The sequence below is a fragment of the Carassius auratus genome, chromosome 19 (assembly GCF_003368295.1).
Source record: "Carassius auratus strain Wakin chromosome 19, ASM336829v1, whole genome shotgun sequence".
Classification (NCBI taxonomy): Eukaryota; Metazoa; Chordata; class Actinopteri; order Cypriniformes; family Cyprinidae; genus Carassius; species Carassius auratus.
The window spans coordinates 15,225,367-15,245,233 of NC_039261.1; the positions used below are offsets into that span (position 1 = coordinate 15,225,367).

The 19,867-nt window shown below is 38.4% G+C and overlaps 1 protein-coding gene and 1 long non-coding RNA gene across 2 annotated transcripts in view; both read right to left on the reverse strand.

The window, feature by feature from the left end:
- The window catches only part of LOC113119546 (uncharacterized), a 98,008-nt gene extending 89,703 nt beyond the window's left edge, over positions 1–8,305 (reverse strand). Inside the window, exon 1 of the long non-coding RNA XR_003294466.1 lies at positions 8,126–8,305. This is a non-coding gene — a long non-coding RNA (uncharacterized LOC113119546). The remainder of the gene's footprint in view (positions 1–8,125) is intronic.
- A 2,809-nt stretch (positions 8,306–11,114) lies between these two features.
- On the reverse strand, positions 11,115–14,368 carry LOC113119547 (transcription factor SOX-4-like). Its single transcript, XM_026289107.1, has one exon. It carries the CDS (start codon positions 13,906–13,908, stop codon positions 12,868–12,870), a length of 1,041 nt encoding a protein of 346 aa, XP_026144892.1. The 5' UTR covers positions 13,909–14,368; the 3' UTR covers positions 11,115–12,867.
- Between the last annotated feature and the right edge of the window lie 5,499 nt (positions 14,369–19,867).

Consider the following 19,867-nt stretch of genomic DNA (forward strand, 5'->3'; position numbering starts at 1 on the left):
GCATCAAACCCATGAGCGTGGGGTAGATGAAACCGGCAGCATGCTGAGAAGTGTGCATGTGCTAAAGTGAGAGGAGGTGGGTGTGCTCTTTTCCTTGCATGTGTGAGGTGAGCAGAAGGTTGTGTATTTTTGTTTAAAGTCGGTGCCCAAGAAAAACATCAAGGCATCATTACTCGTGCGGACGCTTGCGGAATGAGCAACCTCCCCGCTTGAGCACTGCCTTATGGATAACATACGTCTGAGGGAATAAGGGAGGTATAGAGTGCGACGAAATGAAAATAAAAGCTGCGTATCAATAATCATGTTTGACAACGGGCAACTGACTGGAACCAAAATATTTTAGAAAGGAATGCAACTGTGCGAGATGCAGGGTGTGTTTCGTCAAAGGCGGCCACTGTTACTGCTGCCAAAAGTTGCATTCCACCCCCAGACTGGACGGCTTTAGGATCCGCACGCCAGGCAGGAAGAGGGCACGGTGACTTTCATCATACTTCACTAGCGGCCTGTGTTTTAATACCTTCAGAATTAATGAGGAACATGTCCACCTAGCACATACATCAAACATCTAGTCCATATATCAAACCACTAGGAAAATAAATGCTGACTTATCATCGTACAACGGCTACGGTTCTTTCTAGTTTCTGCTGCACCATAATGGGGTCATTCTAAACATTAATATAAAAGTATTAAACAACTACATCATGCTCGAAATGTTGAATGACTGAAAGCTGAAAGTCTTTAGGCCAGAACAGCGTTTTGTAGGCTGTGCCTCCAAATGACACTTCATTTGCTAAATTACAAAGCTGCGAGTGTGGAAGTGTCTGTGCGTTTAAGCCCAATGGTAGATTATGATGTGTGTAGGAATCAGCCTGAGAATTAGACCACACTTTCAACTACGCTGGCCTCTTTTTACAATATTAAGCTTATGTGGCGTATGATTAAGAAGAGATAACTAAGCATCAGCTATGACTGCACTTACTTCAAAGCACATGGGCTGTTGTTAGTTGGCCATTACACACTGTGCTAAAGCCAACAGTGATGCATTAGTTGCTAATAATAAAAGGAGCACCACCCTAACACCCTTGATTGGTACCTTTTGTAAAAGCACAAGTCTGCCACATGAATTTAGAAACTTAATGAGACAGGATTCTCTTTGGCCCACCACGGCTAGAAAGGGATTAATTAAAAAAGACAAGTGAAAAGGGTAAATGGCACCGACACTCTTCAGATCCTAAGAGAAGTCGTTAAAACTGCAGCATTAGGAATACAAATGTTAAAGCCGACTGAAGAACAACTCCATCCAATACTGCCAGCTCAGACTCCGTGAGAAGTTTTAAAACCAATTAGTGAATATTGATGAAGCAACTGAAGGTATTAGGTGCCACTAATGAATTAGAGGCTAAGAGCTTGAGACCATTATTTCCAAAGTAAAAGGCTCCGCTGACAGACCACTACAAGCGCTGGAAGTGACAGCTTTAGCACATACTTTTACACATACAAATTCTTAACTGTATGAGAAGAGAGCAGCTAAGGCAACTTTTACACTGCAGTTGAATGTGACCCATAATTTTTCCATCCACCATATGAGAAACAGGGCATTTAAAAAAAAAATAAAAAAACTTATGACATTTCACACTGAAAGTCCTATTAAAGTATATTATGGGATCTGTTGATTATGTTGGTTTCATGAGGTTTTGAATATCTTTTATAATATTTTTAAGATGCATATATACACTTACTGACAAAAAAATGTAGTGTAACCAAGTATACCTTATACATTATACACATTTGAGTGTATACATCTGTATTATTTAAGTAGCTGTTATTTATACATTACATAAAAAAAAGAAAAAATAATTTACAAACAAAATACATTCTGAATATCTCGCTATATTTTTCAGGGGTTGCATCACATGACATTTAACTTGAACTACAATCAGCACATTCAATAACAGAAACATCTCAGGTTTCATTAAAAATATATCAGTTTTTGTTTCAATGAGGAATAAAATGTTCATATTTCGGTTTTGGGAGTCCCCAACAACCTTAACATGCCTGCATGGCAAAAAACACTCTCATTAGCCGGGTTTCCATCCAAGGTTGCGAATTTAACTCATGCGCGATTGGAATATCTCACAAAACATTTGCAAACAAGCACCGTTTTCATCCAAAGAGTCAAAGAGAACCAAATCATCACTTCCTGATAAACTGGCACTATACATCACTGAGAAAAGTAGGAGAAGCTACTGAATATAATAGGGCTGCTCCGATCACGATCGGCCGATCGTTATGCGCATCTCGTCAGAAAAGACGGTACTCTAAACAGCAGTAAATTCCATCAGATGCATGATTTCCCATAGAGCAGCTGTTACTACACAGAGCCATTGTTAACTGACAAGCTGCGCAAATCAGTGGTGATACTGAACATGAATTTGCATGGCTTGGCAGTTTTTCAGTTCTTCTTTACTGACAAGATGCGCATTAATTATCGGCCGATATTTATCGTGCACCCCTGCACATATTAGTTTCATCATACCAGTAATGTCTGATAAAGCAGCGTTTGTGAGCGCAGTGCTGCTTTGTGTACAGCGTTACTGAAGAAACAGATATTTTTACCATTTAAAAAGTGGCACCAGTGGCAAAGAATGAAAGAAAAGACCAACAAGTGGGCGGGCAATATGCTATAATTTCAAGTTGACTTCGGATTTGGGATTCGCTTTAAAAATGACTCGTTTCAGTGATTCAGAATCAACTCTTTCTTTTGAAAGACAGTAACTACCTGTATATAAACAGTGCACCTTCAGATCTAAAACTTTGCAGGATGTTTTTATTCGCTTAGAGCTGTGTTACACACTGCATGAAAGGTCATTTTAAAAAAATCCAAAATGGGACACTTTAACCAAAGTCTTATGGGTTTGGACCAACATGAGAGTGAGTATAATATGTGAATTTAGATTTTTTTGAGGGAACCATCCCATTAAGGCATTTTTTCTTCTTTCTTTTCTTTTCTTTTCTTTTCTTTTCTTTTCTTTATCATCGGGGATGCTGTTCAGATATTAAAAACACACTCATCGGAGAATATGTGCATTCAAGTTGTTGTATGCCATGTACTGCACACATGGGGTATTTGGTGCATGAGCATTTATGGGCTGCACCACTGTCTTTATGAAATAGCTTAAGTCCTAAGACAAGGATTTTCCACTGACCCCAACTGAAAGAGTAATAAGTCTCAGATATGTGGTTCTTAATGGCCAGAGAGTCTCAGAGACTTTGCATGTCACGACCGGGACACTTCCAACAAACCAGGTAATGGCTATAACTCATACTAATGCTGTGACCCCATTTAACCTTCTTTAGTGTAAAGAAATAATGCACATTTGGTTTTAAGCTGCCTAGCACACTAGTCGACTGGATGAGGTCAGGAAAGTGTGTCAAACAATCCACACCCTCACTAGTGGCGCGACCTCCTGCGGATTGTGAACTGTCAGTACTCAGAAACACCCTCCGCCTACTTGCTCTAATGAATCTGCTATAATTCACAGGCACATTGGCAGATGTTCCCAAGGTCTGCCACTCTCTCATTTGTGCCGCCCACCTCAAAGCTCTCGTTTCAGATCTTACTCTCACAATCATCCTCAGAGTGCTGAGTCTTCTCATCTTTTCCAAACCACTGCTCATTAACTAAAATCTTCTCATGGGAAAATGTCTCTCACCTTCCAGTTTAGGCGGCCCAGTTCCTTGTCAATACTGTACTCAGCGATGATTACTGTAAACTGTGAGTTTAGATTGCATTAAAGAATTTTAGTCTCTCTCCACCATGTGAAAGGCTCTCTGTGCCTGGGTCTCCTTAGTGCATTATTCAATCTTCCCTGAACCATGTGGAACTGCTTAAACACACACGCAGTGAGTGAAGCCAATCTCCAACTGTCACAGGACATTGACCTTCATCCTCAAGTGCAATATACAGTGATTGCTTTCACAGATGTGCTCGGTACTCACAGAACCTAAAGAAAATTTCAGCAAGTCTTTTCCTTTCTGTTTATCTGTAAATCACACCCTCTAACATCTCATATTTTAGATTCAATCATCTATATAGCCCTGCAAAGCATGCATTTTGCAAAGTTTATATAGACATTAAATACAGCAGTTCAAGCTGAATTGATTGCTGGAAACTCTAAAGGAGAAGAAAAGTATGAAGTCTTGCAAGCCTGCAGGCTACAAAACGGCCAAAGTGCCAAACCATAGAAATTTATCTCATTCAGCTCAAATTACATTTTCCACAGGAGTCGACTAATAAGGAAAGTGGAATAGCAAAGGAACACATGTGTAGGTGTCTGGGTGTGAGTGAGGAGCAGCGATGGAAAACAGGCAAGAAGAGGCTGTGCGTATCGTGTGCCAATCTGAACCATAAAGGGATTATCTGATGAGAGAGCATGAGATAGGATGGGAAGAGAGAGGAAAGAAGACTTCACAGTACAGTACAGAAACATCTGTGTTGTATTTGCATTGAGCTGTGACTAGAGCACCAGGTTCACGTGCAATTCAAGTCACTGCTTCCTTTCTTTTTCTCCCAAATTAGGTCCTGCACGATAAGCATATACATTTAATAGACCAACACGCTCACAAAACCCTGTCAGCTCCGTTGAAAACCCTATATGGAGACCAAGATGGGCCCTCGAAATGCACAAAAGTGTGAGAAACACAGGGCAGCCCTACTTCAAAACAACACTGTATTTATAACAAACTCTCGCAGAACAAAGCATCAACGCGCACGTCGTGACACAAAGCTAACCTTCGGCGTATGTACGCATTCAAACCGCACATAAACATGACACAAACATATACCAGTTGCTCCCAGTCACAAACCGACAGCTTGTCACATGAGAGCGCAGGAGAACTTCAGAAGTGGTGCGGCAGGGCAAAGCCTGTGGAGCCCAGCCTGCGCATCCCTACGGTTTAGCACCGTCAGCAAATTCGCACTCAGTTTCGGGACAGTAAAACATCAGGCTTTCTTGGCCGCGTGGAGAGAGATAGACGGGGAGAAAGTAAATCAAAGCATACGCTGACAGAAACTCAGTCTAATTTCAAAGGCCTCCACCAAGATCTTGACAAGGCCCTAAGATACCAAACTATTAAAAACATACGGGGGTGCCAAAACAACTGCTGCGATGCTGGGAAGAAAATTAATGCTGCGGATGATGCCTGATGTCACGGCGCAGCCGGAGCGCTTTTACTCCAGAAAACCTCTGAAATCTGAAATTAATTTCTGAAATAAAGACCTTGTGCTGAACAGATGCACTGGGAACAGTTGGGGGAGGAGGGGGGTGAAGCGTTTTCGGTTCATCTGCCTCTTCGTAAAGTACGTCTGCGAGCAAGAAGGTGTCTATTTACCTTTCCACTAAGGAGACAGAAGTGGGCTCATGAGTTCAAGACAATAGAGCTGCCAACAGCAGCATTCGCTTCTTTACCACTACCTCTCACACACTATGATTTATGGGTAGTAATTACTTCACTGCCGGTGACATCATCTCACCACGCTTCCCGCACAAAAGTGACTAATTAGCTGTGCTGTCTTCTGATGCCTGCAATGTCTTTTTTCTATTTTCTGTTTTTTTTTGTATGGAAGACAAGGCATGTCAAAACAAGACATTTCAACATCCCAATGCAACGCAGCTATCTCTGTAGCAACCTTTCTAAGCATTCATACATTAATACAGCATGTCTGTTGCACTCTCTCTCTCGCACACACACAGCACTAAACCCCGACAGACGGCTTCTAAACAGTTTGCTAAGAGAACAAATGCAGTGCATGATGGGGAAAAAAGTATTTGGAGACTTTGGCTGCATCTGAAATCGCATACACTCTGAGTAGGTAAACTTCTGAATAAGTAATTACTGTTAAATCAGATCTATATGAATGTGTGTAGTACGATTTTAATCCAGAAGTACTACATCACTCGTGTTGTCATTGTCATGTGACATACCAGTTGCGCTGCTTCACTGCCATTCACAAACCCGCTCCCGTGGCCTCATGGGATACATTCTCAGAAAAACAAAAAAGGTACACCGTAAAATATTTTTTTACTATAAACACCGACTGATTTTTAACGGTAAAAAAAAAAAACTGAAAATGCTACAATACAAACCTGTTAAATGGTTAATTGTAATTTCCTGTAAAATTTACCAGTTAACTTTAATTTAACGTTCCCAGAATTCTCTGTGTTGCATTTCAAATTTTGTTTGAATTTGATGTTTTTTCTTTGAAATAACGGTTTCTTCTTATTTTTTTCTTCGTAGCTGTAATGTTTATTAGGGTTGTATGTTACATATAATGTTGTTAAATTAATGTTAATTGCATATTTCAGTTTAATGAGTCTCACCATGATGGTGTTTAATGCTTGTGTGAATGACACTGTGCACCTTCTATGCATCTTATTATTTTAAAGCTGCTTGTGATGGGCTTTGTTCCATCATGTGACTTTCTCATCACCACCTGCATGTGGTTACCAGTGTATTACAAAGGTACAAAACAGATTTCAGTACCTCAATAAGTTAAATCAGTTAAATTACAGTATTCAACTGTAAATTTAAGGTAAAACTGGTAAACCTAAAACAGTGTTACCATAATTTTGCAGTATAAAACTGTTAAACCTAAAACGGTGTTATCGTATTTTTTACGGTATAGTTCTTGCAACCACAGCTGCCGTTTACCGTATATTTTATAGATTATTTTGTACAGTCTACAAAAGCTTTCAGTGGAGCAGCACCATCAAAAGGTACATTTTATTAACTAAAGTGTACATATTAGCACATAAATTATCCATATTAGTACCTTTTTAAAAGATACCACCACAGTGACGTGTTTTGCATCCTTTGTACCACAGTGTTTAAAGAATGAACACTTAAGAATTTCATAAGAAGTAGGACAATAGCGTACTTTTTGCCTGTTGTTTTTCAGGCAGATTCAGACATACTGTACTATTCTTCTCACATATTATTTTTATTTTATTTCTTATTTTACCTACTATATAGTATGGAAGTATGCATATTCCAATTTGTGGTTGTCAAATATTAGTGGATCATTATAAACTATACCTGTGGTTAGGGCACATATGAGGACACTTTTGACTCTTGCTTTTATTTCTCTTTTCTTTCTTTCATGGTTATCTGGCTACTGCAGCTCTCTTTGTATTGCACATTACTCTTTTCTTATTAAACAAGACAACTTGTTTTCATTGTGACACTTCCAGGCCCCAGTGCCATCAATATTAAAATAGCTATCTATTCCGACCTATGTTTTTTATGACTTTAGAAAGTACCAAGAACACACATTTATTATCATATACTGTACTGTACAAACAGTGATTTTTTAATGATCCTGATGTGTATAAATACATTGCAGAAGGATGAAAAAAAACTCTTAAAGTTCAAGATTTTATTAAGCAATATGAGATTTGCTCTGCAATTAAACTTGAATTTGCACCTTCTGATTATCTAACTCACTTTGTGATAATTTATATTTAAATTACAATTGCAATGCATGTTAAAATAATAACCTTTAAAGAATATTTCAATTATAACAAATACATCTAAAAATAGATAGCCTTGTTATTTTAATTATTGAGACAAGTTAAATGGATGGAATCATTCCTGATATCAAAGTACAAGCATGAAAAGAAATACATCGCAGAATGTCTAAAAAAAATTAAAAATAAATAAATAAATCAGAATTGCTTCTCAAATTTACTGTAAAACTACCTGTTGCTAAACTAATTCTCATCGAAACCTATATTGATAACATAATTTCTAATTATTAAACACCCGAATAAATATGATTATACGGTTTAAGACAGATATGACCAAAATGTAGGCTACGTGAGTTCATTTGTTGATTATTCCTCGTGTTAATTGTGAGTAAATAAAATTCCCAATAAGGCCAGGTTTATGAAAAGTCATCCAGTAAGTTACTGATATTCCATTCTGTTATTATTTTCTCATCCCATTGTTGCGTGGCCAAGTGAAGTTCATAACATGGTGAACAAAGGAATACTCCACTCCCCCTTTGTGCTCAACTTTGAGAGCAGACGCAGCAAAACTCCCGCTAAAATAATCCAAAATAGTTTACCTATGCCAGGAAGTTATCCTCGAAGAGTTTTATCTAAAACACGTGAAAGTCCATTGAGGCTTGATCCCGTTTAGTCCTTATAATCCAAAAGCGCAAAACTTTCATGCGTTCGGATGTTTGGTTTGTATTGATGATAGTGCATTGTCTGCACGTGCTAGACAGCTCGCTTGACCACGCCCCTTTCACCCATGACCCCACCCCTTGTCCAATACCATACACTTAACGGAATTACACCTACAGACGTTTGTGAAATTAGTCTGCTTTTTAAATTAATTTATTATTATTAATAATAATAATAATAATGATGATGATAATAATAATAATAATAATAATAATAATAATAATAATAATAATAATAATAATAATTGTTATTAGTATTATTATTATTATTATTATTGTTATTAGTATTATTATTACTATTGATGATACATTTGATAGCAGAGCACTGTTATCTTTTCTTAACAGTATATTTAGAGATGTGAAATATGATGATTCACCTTCTGCCTACATCAGTGAATATACTTAAGGTCACTGAATCCATTGAGGGCTTTGTTTTTGAGTAAACTGCCTTAGGGTGAATATATAGATACATATACATTTATGACAACTTATTGGACTGTAGTGCCAACCATAGTATATGGATAAGTGTAAATATTACTAATCTCGCTAAGTGCACGGATTTGAACCATCTGTGCTGCCTTCTGTTAATGTTATAAAGTTATATAGTGTGTGTGTGTGTGTGATTATTTAACACATAATTAGGTTTATGGATTATATATATATATATATATATATATATATATATATATATAATGCAATCACACACACAAACACACACACACACACACTGTGTACATTCACCTTGCAAAATGAAAAAAAAAAAAAAAATTCCAATAAAGATTATTTTGTATTGCCCTGAATAGACAAATTCACACATTTCACAAGAAAAAATAATAGATAAAAAAAGACTAAAAAAAACCCTAACCATCAAAAACTTCATACTCTTATTATTTTTATAAGGAGGTTAATATTAATTTATTACTCTACTTCAAAAGCTACAGAAGATATTTGCATGTTTCTCAGAAGGCAAAATAAGATAATAATATAATAAGATAATAAAATAAAATAATAACAACACTGATCATATTGAAAAAAAAAGTTTTGTGTTATGTAGAATAGTTTATCAGGGCTGTACTAAAAGTAATAATAAGAAAAAAATAATAACAATGTGCAATTTTTATTATCCCTTTTATTTAAAGTAAATACGATTTGTTTATGTGTGTGTATGTATATATGTATATATATATATATATATATATATATATATATATATATATATATATATATATATATATATATATATATATATATATATGTATATATATATACACACACACACACACACACACACACACACGCACAGTTTCAAACTTTGCCTGTGTCAATGACTCCAGATAACAAGTCAGTATATTGCAAGAAACATGGATACATGGTCTTGCAACCGGCACACCAACACACTCCATCATCCAAGCCTGCTTGACAGACTGATGCATTCATATCTTAACTTTGCACAACTGTGGTATTCAAACGGCTTCCTGTCTCTTTTCTCATTTGGGGGATGTAAACAGATTAACACAAAATCTTTCGAGAGCCCCCTCCCCATTCCCGACACAAACCAGTGCACCCAGAAGGAATTAATTGGTTTCAGCAGTCATCCCTGCTGAACAATCCACTTGAGCGCCCCCAATGTAGCCTCCCGGCAGAGACATCTCATCTGTCTCACACTCCTCCCCCACAGAGCCCATGTCTAGACCCTCTTTTGCTGCAGTGTGCATCCATGCTCACACTCGACTAGGGCATTAGGTTCACACCCTGCGCTATCAGTTGGATGATGCTAAAAAATGACACGGACAAACCATCTGATCTCTTTTTCCCCCCTCATGTAAACATGGCATATTGCAGGCGTGTAATGTGATTATTGCATGTTTGTAATGTCTGGATCGTCTCTGATAGCTGTATTCACACATGTCTGTGTGTTATTGTGAAAAAAATAAAATAAAATACAGAGACCAAAGGAATGAAACAGTGTTGTACTATTATTATGTGATAGTTTCTTGTGACTCCAGGTTTTGGTAGGCCTGACTATCAATCTTTTGGCCATGCATTGCTTCATATGTCTCACATATAGTGATATATAGTAATAAATAATATTAATCATCAGCTATTTCAGGGTAAAATATCTAAGCATCAAAATCCTGATACACAAATTACTTTGTTGAGTACCCATACCATCTCTGAAAAATAAAGCAGCACTGGGTTTGTATGCTTTCAAAAGGTATTTTGAACATTTTAATTACTAATATACACATTTAAAATATTAATATGTACCATTTAGGGGTAAATAAGGTACGAATATTGACCTCTTAACCTTTTCTTTGTTGCTCTGCTGTGCAAAGGTAAAACAAAAAACTCAAAAATTATATTTTAAAATAAAGGATCCAAAGTGATCCAAAGAACCATTAAGGGAAAAAAAAAATTAAGAACCGTTTTTTTTTGTTGTTGTTGTTAGTGTGAAGAACTGGTTCATTATAGTGGGAAATGGTTCTAAAATATATATATATATATATATATATATATATATATATATATATATATATATATATATATATATATATATATATATGTATATATATGTATATAATTAGACTACCTTTTTCCACTATAATGAACCTTTTGTGGAATGGAAAGGTTCTGTGGAGAACCTTTGATGCCAGTAAAGAACTTTTATTGTGTGCTACTTTGTGGTGAATCAGAGTGTGATACTGAATCGGTCAGAAATTTGTGAAGCCATTTTCTGTTTCAGTGTTGTCGTAGTTGCTGTGTTTTACCTTTGTGGGGCAGTACTGCTCTCAAATATCCTTTACCTTTGTGAAATGTACAATTCTATTAAAATAAATAAATACGAAGAGAAAGAGTCGTACAACTGACGTTCAGTTCCAGCTGATTTTATTTCCTTCTTGGAAAAAGACAAAGTTCTGTACAGAGGTCTGACAGGCAGTGACTTGACACAATTGGCTGGCTTTTGAGTTCACTACTCAAATGTTGAGATATGGTATGGCAAGACAAAACAATATTGTACACAGCATATTGCACAAAATGAAACAATAAAACATATCTATATATTCTAAAAGTCATGAACAACACTCTTAAACATAGGGATGTATAAAGATATATGTTCTTGTTCCTGTCATGATAAATCATCGTCAGACATAGACACGCAATCTTTTACTTATTTTACACTCAATGTACATAGAAATCTTCATGTTGATCCTCTGCCTTAAACACAACTGCTCTACATAAACCTGAATTCAGAAATACAAAATGCTATTCGCCATGCCATATTATACTAAAACAATTAGCTACATTTAGCCAACAAGTAGAAAAGATTAAATATCCTTGTACAATTATGGAGTGAAGACGTACTTCATTGTTCATGAATTATAGGCATTTCGACCGTATCTGTAATTCCATCCAGTGGTTCAAACCGAAACGTGTCACTATAAAAGCACAAAGAAATTGGTATTCAAAAAGTACAGTATCCCCAATAAGGACGCGATAAATCGCAGCTATCGCTGCTGTAGCTACACACAACCTCAGTCAGCGCGCGCATCGTAGGCTAATGACGATTGGTCGTTGAAATGCAGATACTGTCTCTTTAAGAAGCCTGTGGATTGACACTGTAAACATGTTTAGGGGGCAGATTTTGGAGACAACCCAACCCCCTGGCTTAAAAAATCGGAAATCCAAACAGCGATATTCACCGATTGACACCCCCTCGATAGATTTTGTACAAAAATACACTCAGAAAATAATGAAACATTTAATCTCCGTTCCATGTGAGAGGTCATCAATTAAATAATACGAAACAAGTCTAGCCCTTCCGCGAGACAGACGGTCATGTGCATGTGTAGCCTATACACACAACAGACTGACTAGAACACAAGTGACGGAGGGGAGGAAAGGAGCAATGGTTGGCCATTATAAATACATCGATATAAAAATGCCAGCGCTGAAAAGTTACAAGGATGAAAAAGTAAAAGGCAGAGAGAGAAGGAGAGAGAGATAAAACGCTCCTCGGATGAAGTTTGGTCCTGATCTGTAGTGTAAAGAGTCGAATCATCTGAGTTGCGTCTGAATCCTGATGTCATGACGACAGGAAAGCTGGTGATTGTGTGTATTCTTTTTTTTTTAATTTTTTTTATTTATTTTTTTTTGCGTCTCATATGGCGCTGCCATTCAGTTTCAATGAATCAACACCAGTTACGCTTCTCAACAGCCTTAAATCGTAATGAAAGCATGCGATGCTGGTCTAACACACGATTCTGGTAAACAACCTCAAGCGCGAGCAAGGGAATCATCGCTCGCGTGCTCTCCATTCAGTACCTCCATCGAAACAAGCATATGACCAGACTTGTCTTCTGTTTAAAAACGTCCCTTTTTAAAGTCGAGGAGGGCGCACAGCGTGAACTCGCCACCGCGCAATGCCCTCCTCGTCTGCGTCCAAAGCGCGCCTCCTTCCAGCACCAAACGAGCAAGCTAAGCACTTTCATCTGCACTCTTGTCAGTGGATAATGAGAACCCACAGTATCTGATGCATGATAAACACGAGGAATCATGTCGTTGACTTGTTATCTGACTCTTCTCGGAGGATTCTGCAGCCCCCCAGTCATTCTTCATTCTACTCAATAAGTGAACACCAAGTTTGATATTGTCGATTCGAGCCAGTCCCCTAATATCAACTCGCTCACCTCTGGGGTGCAGTAGTCGGGGAACTCAAAGTGCGAGCCGGAGCCTGACTCAAAGTTGAACTCCAAATCTCTGTCCAGAGGTGCGGTGCCAAAGGTACTGAAGCTGTCAAAGCCGGGACTCGGGTCCGCCAGCTCGTCCTCGAACTCCTCATCCGATGAGGACGACTGCGAGGAGGACGAGTGCGAAGCGGAGGGCGTCGGAGACGGCGCGCGGGTGTACTTGAAATCTTCCTTTCCGCTCGCGTGCCCGTCGTCGTAGAGGCTCGGCGACTCAATGGAGTCCGCCGAGCTGCTCAGAGTGGGGCTGGCCGGCACGGCGACAGAGGGCGGGCTGCTATCGGAGCTGCATCCCCCGAACGCATGCCCGCGCTTTGCTGGTTTCTCGGGGATCTGTTTGGCGGCGGATCTGGACTTGTAAAGAGTGTGGTGGTCTGCAGGGACGGAGTGGGAGGTCAGCTCCAGCGCCGTGGACTTTCTGTGCGTCCTGCTGAGAGTTTTCGAGCTCTTTCTGGATGCAGATTTCGCGCCGGGGCTGCCGCTCACGCGCTCCGTCTTCTCCCCAGTCTTGCCGCTGGATGACTTCACCTTCTTCCGAGGTCGATATTTGTAGTCTGGATAGTCTGCCATGTGCTTGAGCCGCAGACGCTCGGCCTCGCGGATGAAGGGGATCTTGTCGCTGTCTTTCAAAAGTTTCCAGCGCTTGCCGAGTCTCTTGGAGATCTCCGCGTTGTGCATGTCCGGCGACTGTTCCATAATCTTGCGCCTCTCTATCTGCGACCAAACCATGAAGGCGTTCATTGGCCTCTTGATGTGTCCCGATGGGGTTTTGCACCAGGCGATGTCCATTTTATCCCCAGCCGAGTTTGGAGAGCCGGGAGTCGGGGAAGCGTCCATGTCTAGGTCCATCTCCCCAGAATCAGTGGACTCGCCTGGGAGCACGTCGCTGTTGTTGCTGATGTGCGTCTGCTCCACCATAGTCAGGTCTGTGCCCTTGCACACTCACTACAACAGTCTCAACTTTTAATTGCGCACGAAAATCCTACACTTGCTGCAGCCTGAAACGCTTGGAGAGCGCTAAGAGTTTCTTCTTCAATATGATTTAGTCAGTGTGGAAACAAAGTTGCTGCTGTTGACTGTCTCTTGGTTCAGCACGCCGTCCACAAAGGCGCATATCCCCGTCAGGAGCTCTGTCAAGTCCCGGCAATGTTGTCAAAATCAACAGTCTACCATTCAGCTGCCGGTTCGACTGAAAACGAACCCAGAGTGCGCTCTGGACGCGAAGTATCTGAAGCCGTTCAGTGGAAACGGACAAGTGTCTTCAGCATAGTTTGTCGTGCGACCATGCGGTAGGTTTAGGCGACTGCACTTTTTCATGCTCTGAGCTTCCTATCACCCTACACAACTTTCAATACTTCTGCTAAACCGCCTCACAAGGATTTATCCTTTTCCGAGGGTATAAAGGAAAGAGAATCCAGCCAATCAGCTGCTGTCACTAGCCTATCCTCAGCCAAAGCCACGCCCCGTCGCAGTTCATTGGCTGAATATAGTATCTAATAATAATCGGCGCGTGCAATGAGAAGCTTTCTGTCTGACCTCATTCCATCTACACTGCAAACTTAGTTTTAAAGGCGCATTATGTACTCCCCCTTTCCTAGATCGCAGGCAGAATTTGGCAGGGGTGCCTAAGTTAGGATAAGCAATTCTAATGTTCGATTATGAGCGATAACTCGGATTAAATCCAAGGATTGTTAAATCCATCTTTTCTCAATCAAGCGTTTGCTTTGACTTGCAGAAACCATCTGTAAATTATTATTTACAACATTTAATTGCGATAAGAATGTGAATTCGCTAAAACAAAATCATAATCGCTCATTCATTAATATTAGACATAAGCAGAGCCGTGCACGCGATTTATTTATACACAAAGACAGACAGTGCGCGCCCACAAGCCACGCGCTTCTCCATTCAAAGGCAGCATGTTCTTGTTTGTGTTGGTAGACTGCGCTCTTGTTGACGGATTTCTAAGTATATATATATATATATATATATATATATATATATATATATATATATATATATATATTATGGATAGCCTATTTTTCAGTCCATTCTTCCAAATTGTGTATTCCTAGCTACTAAAATGAGGCTGATACCAGAATGCAGTCACACAGGAGTCAAATGCAAGAGGTGAAGAAAACAGCATTTGGCATCAGGACTCCGCCCTCGTTTATGCCTCTAGATGGCGTAGTAGAGCCAAAATAAGGCTGAAAGCATTAGTTGTTATTCCTCACAGAAAGTGTCGGCTCTGAAGAACTGTTTAACTAGATAAAACAGATCTGAATATGCATTACGTAATCAAGTCATCTATCATGAACAGAGAATATCAACAAAAGGCAAGCATCTCAAGTCCATTCTCACATTATTGTGAGATGTGAAGATGAAGTGATGCATCTCTCTGCTATCTCTGCTAAGCAGACAGTGACTTCCTAAACCCTGAATCAATATAACTGAAATCAATAGTTTGGTGAACTCATAGCTGAAGTATTCTGAGTTTGATGAATTGTTAACCATTTACAACACTAAAAGTACACAGTGTGCATGAGATTCTCTAAGGCAGTTCTGAGGCCATATGATTTTGAATACAGTAATCAAACACCCTTGCCTGTTTAAACAGGTGTGCTGGGAGAGAATGCACCCTAGCTTACCTTATCGTGCCTCATCACAGGGACAGATGGCCACCCTGCTACACTTACGATTATTTACTTTAGCAGTTACACCTCAGTATAGGCCACACACCTATAGGCCACACAAACACTATTTTCTCCAGGTGAGTCAAAGGTGAGTACTGATGCATGCCTGAATTGATTGTAAAATTTGGAATTTGTCTCACCAAGAACTACCTAACTATTAATAAGCAGCAAATTAGGAGTTTATCGAGGGGGAATTCTTAGATAATAGCGGATATGTGTTCCCTATTTTAAAGTGTTGCTGTTTATTTTATTGCACTTTATTAAAAAAAATGCATCATTAAATTATATTTTCTAAAAATGAGTTCTAAACAGTGTTACTATCCCTCAGATACTATTATAGTTTTTATTAATATGTTGAATCCGTTCCTATTTTCATTTTTCATGTTAGGTAAAGGTTTAGACATTTTGTTGTGTTTGGCATGTAATTGTTGCTTTTAAGTTTTCATTTTAGTTTTATGTATCTTTAATAACCCTGTTTTTAAGAGCCAGAAATCTCCACTAACATCCATCAAACTTCACATTTTCATATTAATATCTCAATGCTGAAGGATTTTGCCAAGAGGTTAAATTATTTACCCAATTATGCAACATTTTATTTCTAAAAATGAGTTGTTTTTTCTGGTTGATATAAAAAATCTGGAGTGAAATTAAACAAAATACTAACAAGTCAACAACTATAACAAATATTATGAATCTGCCGTAATCCGATGTTCAGTTTTCTGTTCTGGAAATGTATGCAAATTAGTGCACATTTAATTAAACATTTCCTCATTTACATATTTAAACATTAAACATTTCAGAAAAACTTTGAAAAAAAAAAGCCTTAATGTAATAAATCAACTGGAGAAAAATACAATTATTATTATTCTTTTTTTTTTTTTTTACTATTAACCCGGGGTGTCGTTTTAGAAATCAAACCTACAGGATAAAATTCTCATCCAGTTGCCATCGAAAAAAGAGCTTCAACAGAAGGATCAAAGATGGACAAATCCACTCATAATGACAGTATTTGATCTCACAGGCTGAAACGCGAAGCTTTAGTAATGGTCTGGCGACACGGCGCACCGACGGCAGCATGCTTAATTCACTCATTCACTCCCCACTATCAATCCAAACCCCACTCCTCAAGCTTGGCTTAGTGTTGCCATGGAAATCCTGACTGTTTGCTCTCAAAACACATCCAGACAAGAAAGTACATGATCTCGCCAGTCTTAGCCCAGCGGAGCTGAACCACACGAGGGGAACGTCCTTATCAATTCTGCAGCCGATCTCAAACCCCCCCACACACACACACAAACAAATATTAATGGATTTGCATAGATGTCAATCAAATGGCTTGGGTTTTATGGAGGGTTTATGAAAATGAGCTCTCCCTGCAGTTTGCCAGAAAGATGAATTGGCGCGAGGAACAGTGCAGTGCGTGCGCTGAGGTCAGATGGTAGTTGGAGCTGTTATGACACGGTCTGGAGGAACGTGCCTCTCAGTTATTCATTACATTCTTTCTCTCCCATCATTGCTGCCTTCCTCATTACCAGGCTAATTTCTCCAGCCCCTCTGTGCCGCCGCCGTCGCACAATGGAGCCTTTGTGAGTGTGTGTGTGATGGCTGAGCTCGTGTTCAACTGAAACTGTCCAACCTTACCCAAGCAAGTATTCCTTTTAGCCTTTAAGGTTGTGTTTGCCATCTGTAAAGCTTTACGTTCTCACCGTCTCACTCGAACTTGTTCTAAAAGGTCACCCAGATGTCTTTCTCTTGCTTTAGTGGGAACTTGTTTGTGGTGAGGTCACCCAGATAACTTGCACCGAACGGCCAGAACGGTTCCAGCCAATTGTCCAGCTCAGCAGATTATTTCCCCCCGAGCTGAACACAGAGGTAAGGACACGAGTTCAGGAGTGAACGGCTGATGGCTTATCTTTCACGCGGCTCTACTTCCCCATGGCTGCAATAAATCAGGAAGGGGGCTAAAGACACGCCTCCTTTTTCAGGTTTCACGTGTTTCTAATGTGAAAAGAGCTTCCAAGAACAGTAACGTTTATCTCGATGGCAATCACTTCATCAGCACAGCTATTCTCAAAAGTAGTTTCACGTTAATTATGAGCCGATGTATTTGCTCGATAAAGAGACCATAGGAAAACGGAACAGCGTTTGGTTGGAAGGGTTCCAGGCGTGATATAATCATGTTCATTTGTTTAAAGTGTAACCAACCTTTGGACTGTAAACTGAAGGGATGCTAATTAAAGAGCAACCGACAAAATGACACCAGTATCACTGTTCACCCAGAGACGTGTTTACACCAGTTCATTTATTTTCAGCTACATGTTATTTACTAAGTGGGTGAATCACAAAACCTGCGTTTTATTTCACTCTAAAACCAAAGGAAAAAAACATAAGAAATTAAACGACACCAACAAAGCCCGTTACGACCATTAAGATTTTTGCATTGTGCTATTATTTGCATGACAATTAATCACTCCCACTCAATTCTCACTAGTGTAATGTCAGAAACAAATAAATCCCTTTCTTATTACTTTAATGTTAAAAAGAATGACATATTATTTGAATTGTAAAGTGTTTATGTATCATTGCAGCTTTGGATTTACATAATTGCCTTCTAAGAATTATTATTATTTTTAGTAATGTAATAAAATCACTGTAACTGAGAATCTAAAGAGAATCAGCATTAAGATAATAATGGAAATTATTCTTTATGTAAAAAAAGTAAAAGGTAAATGGATGTATTGTATTAATTTTGTGAAATATAAAAATTATGCAAAATAAAATACCCCCCCCCCCCCCCATAGATTTTCAGGTGGAATGTGACCTGGAAAAAAAATCATTATTAAGGTTTTTTTTTTTTTTTTTTTTTTTTTTTTACTTTTGTCTCCAGCAGCTTAAACTTGATCTCTTATTTAGTAAACAAGGGAGGGTTTACTCAAGGTTATGAATAGATCTTGTGTCTTCTTTCTTTCCTTTTAGATATTATGATATTATGTTAGATATTATGTTTCTTTTAATATTTCAGTGTGTGTAGGGTTGTAAACAGCAAACTCAACGGCACCTTCTGAGAATGATTTTCCCAACCAAATAGAGCACCAAATGTTTTGCAACAAAAAGTGTTTTGATGAACAGAGTGCATTCAGTCGTAGAAAGGTCTTGTTTATGTTTTGCAAGCAACCTTGAGCATTAGATTTTCTCTGGGTTATTGTAAGTGGTCTATGCTTTTAAATAACAGGAGAAGGAAATGCTGTTGTGGACAGCCAAGCAAGTGAAGAAAGAATGGCTAAATTTATTCGGTTATGAAGAGTGAATGGCCACTTTGCATTGAAACTTATGGAATTTGGCTCAAGGTTTGTACCAAAAGTGAAGTATGTTTTGCGTGATTATTGGAAAGGCATGTTTAGCCTTGTACTTCAATGGAGGTTTTGTCCAGTCAGGTTGTGGTTTAGCTGACACCTGACTCTTGGTGTGTGTGTGTGTGTGTGTGTGTGTTTGCTGGCAGGCTCAAGTCCATTTTCCTGTCTGTTGGAGATTAAGAGGATGCATCACTGACTGAACAGGTGCTGTATCAAACACCATACAGATCACACAAACACATGCAAAAGAGATATTTAACAAATGTTAACATAAATCCTTTATGTGACCCTGGACCACAAAACCATTCTTAAGTCACTGGGGTATATTTTTAGCAATATCAAAAAAAAAAAAACAAAAACAAAAAAAAAACATTGTATGGGTCAAAATTATTATATTATTTTTATTTTAAGTAAAGATCATGTTCCATGAAGATATTTTTTACATTTCCTACAGTTAATATATTAAAACCTTGTTTTTGATTAGTAATATGCATTGCTAATAATTCATTTGGACAACTTTAAAGGTGATTTTCTCAGTATATATATATTTTTTTTGTGCACCCTCAGATTCCAGATTTTCAAATAGTTGTATTTCGGCCAAATATTGTCTAATCCTAATAAACCATAAATCAATGGAAAACTCATTTATTCATGATGTATCACTCTCAGTTTCGAAATATTGACACTTTAGACTGTGATCAAGGGTCAATCATACATAATACATGTTTTATTTTTTTATTTTTAAGAATTCATAGAATTTTTAAAGAAACCTTCTGTCATAATTGATTCACAATTAAAACTGTACTTGCAGATAATGTAATATTAATGAAA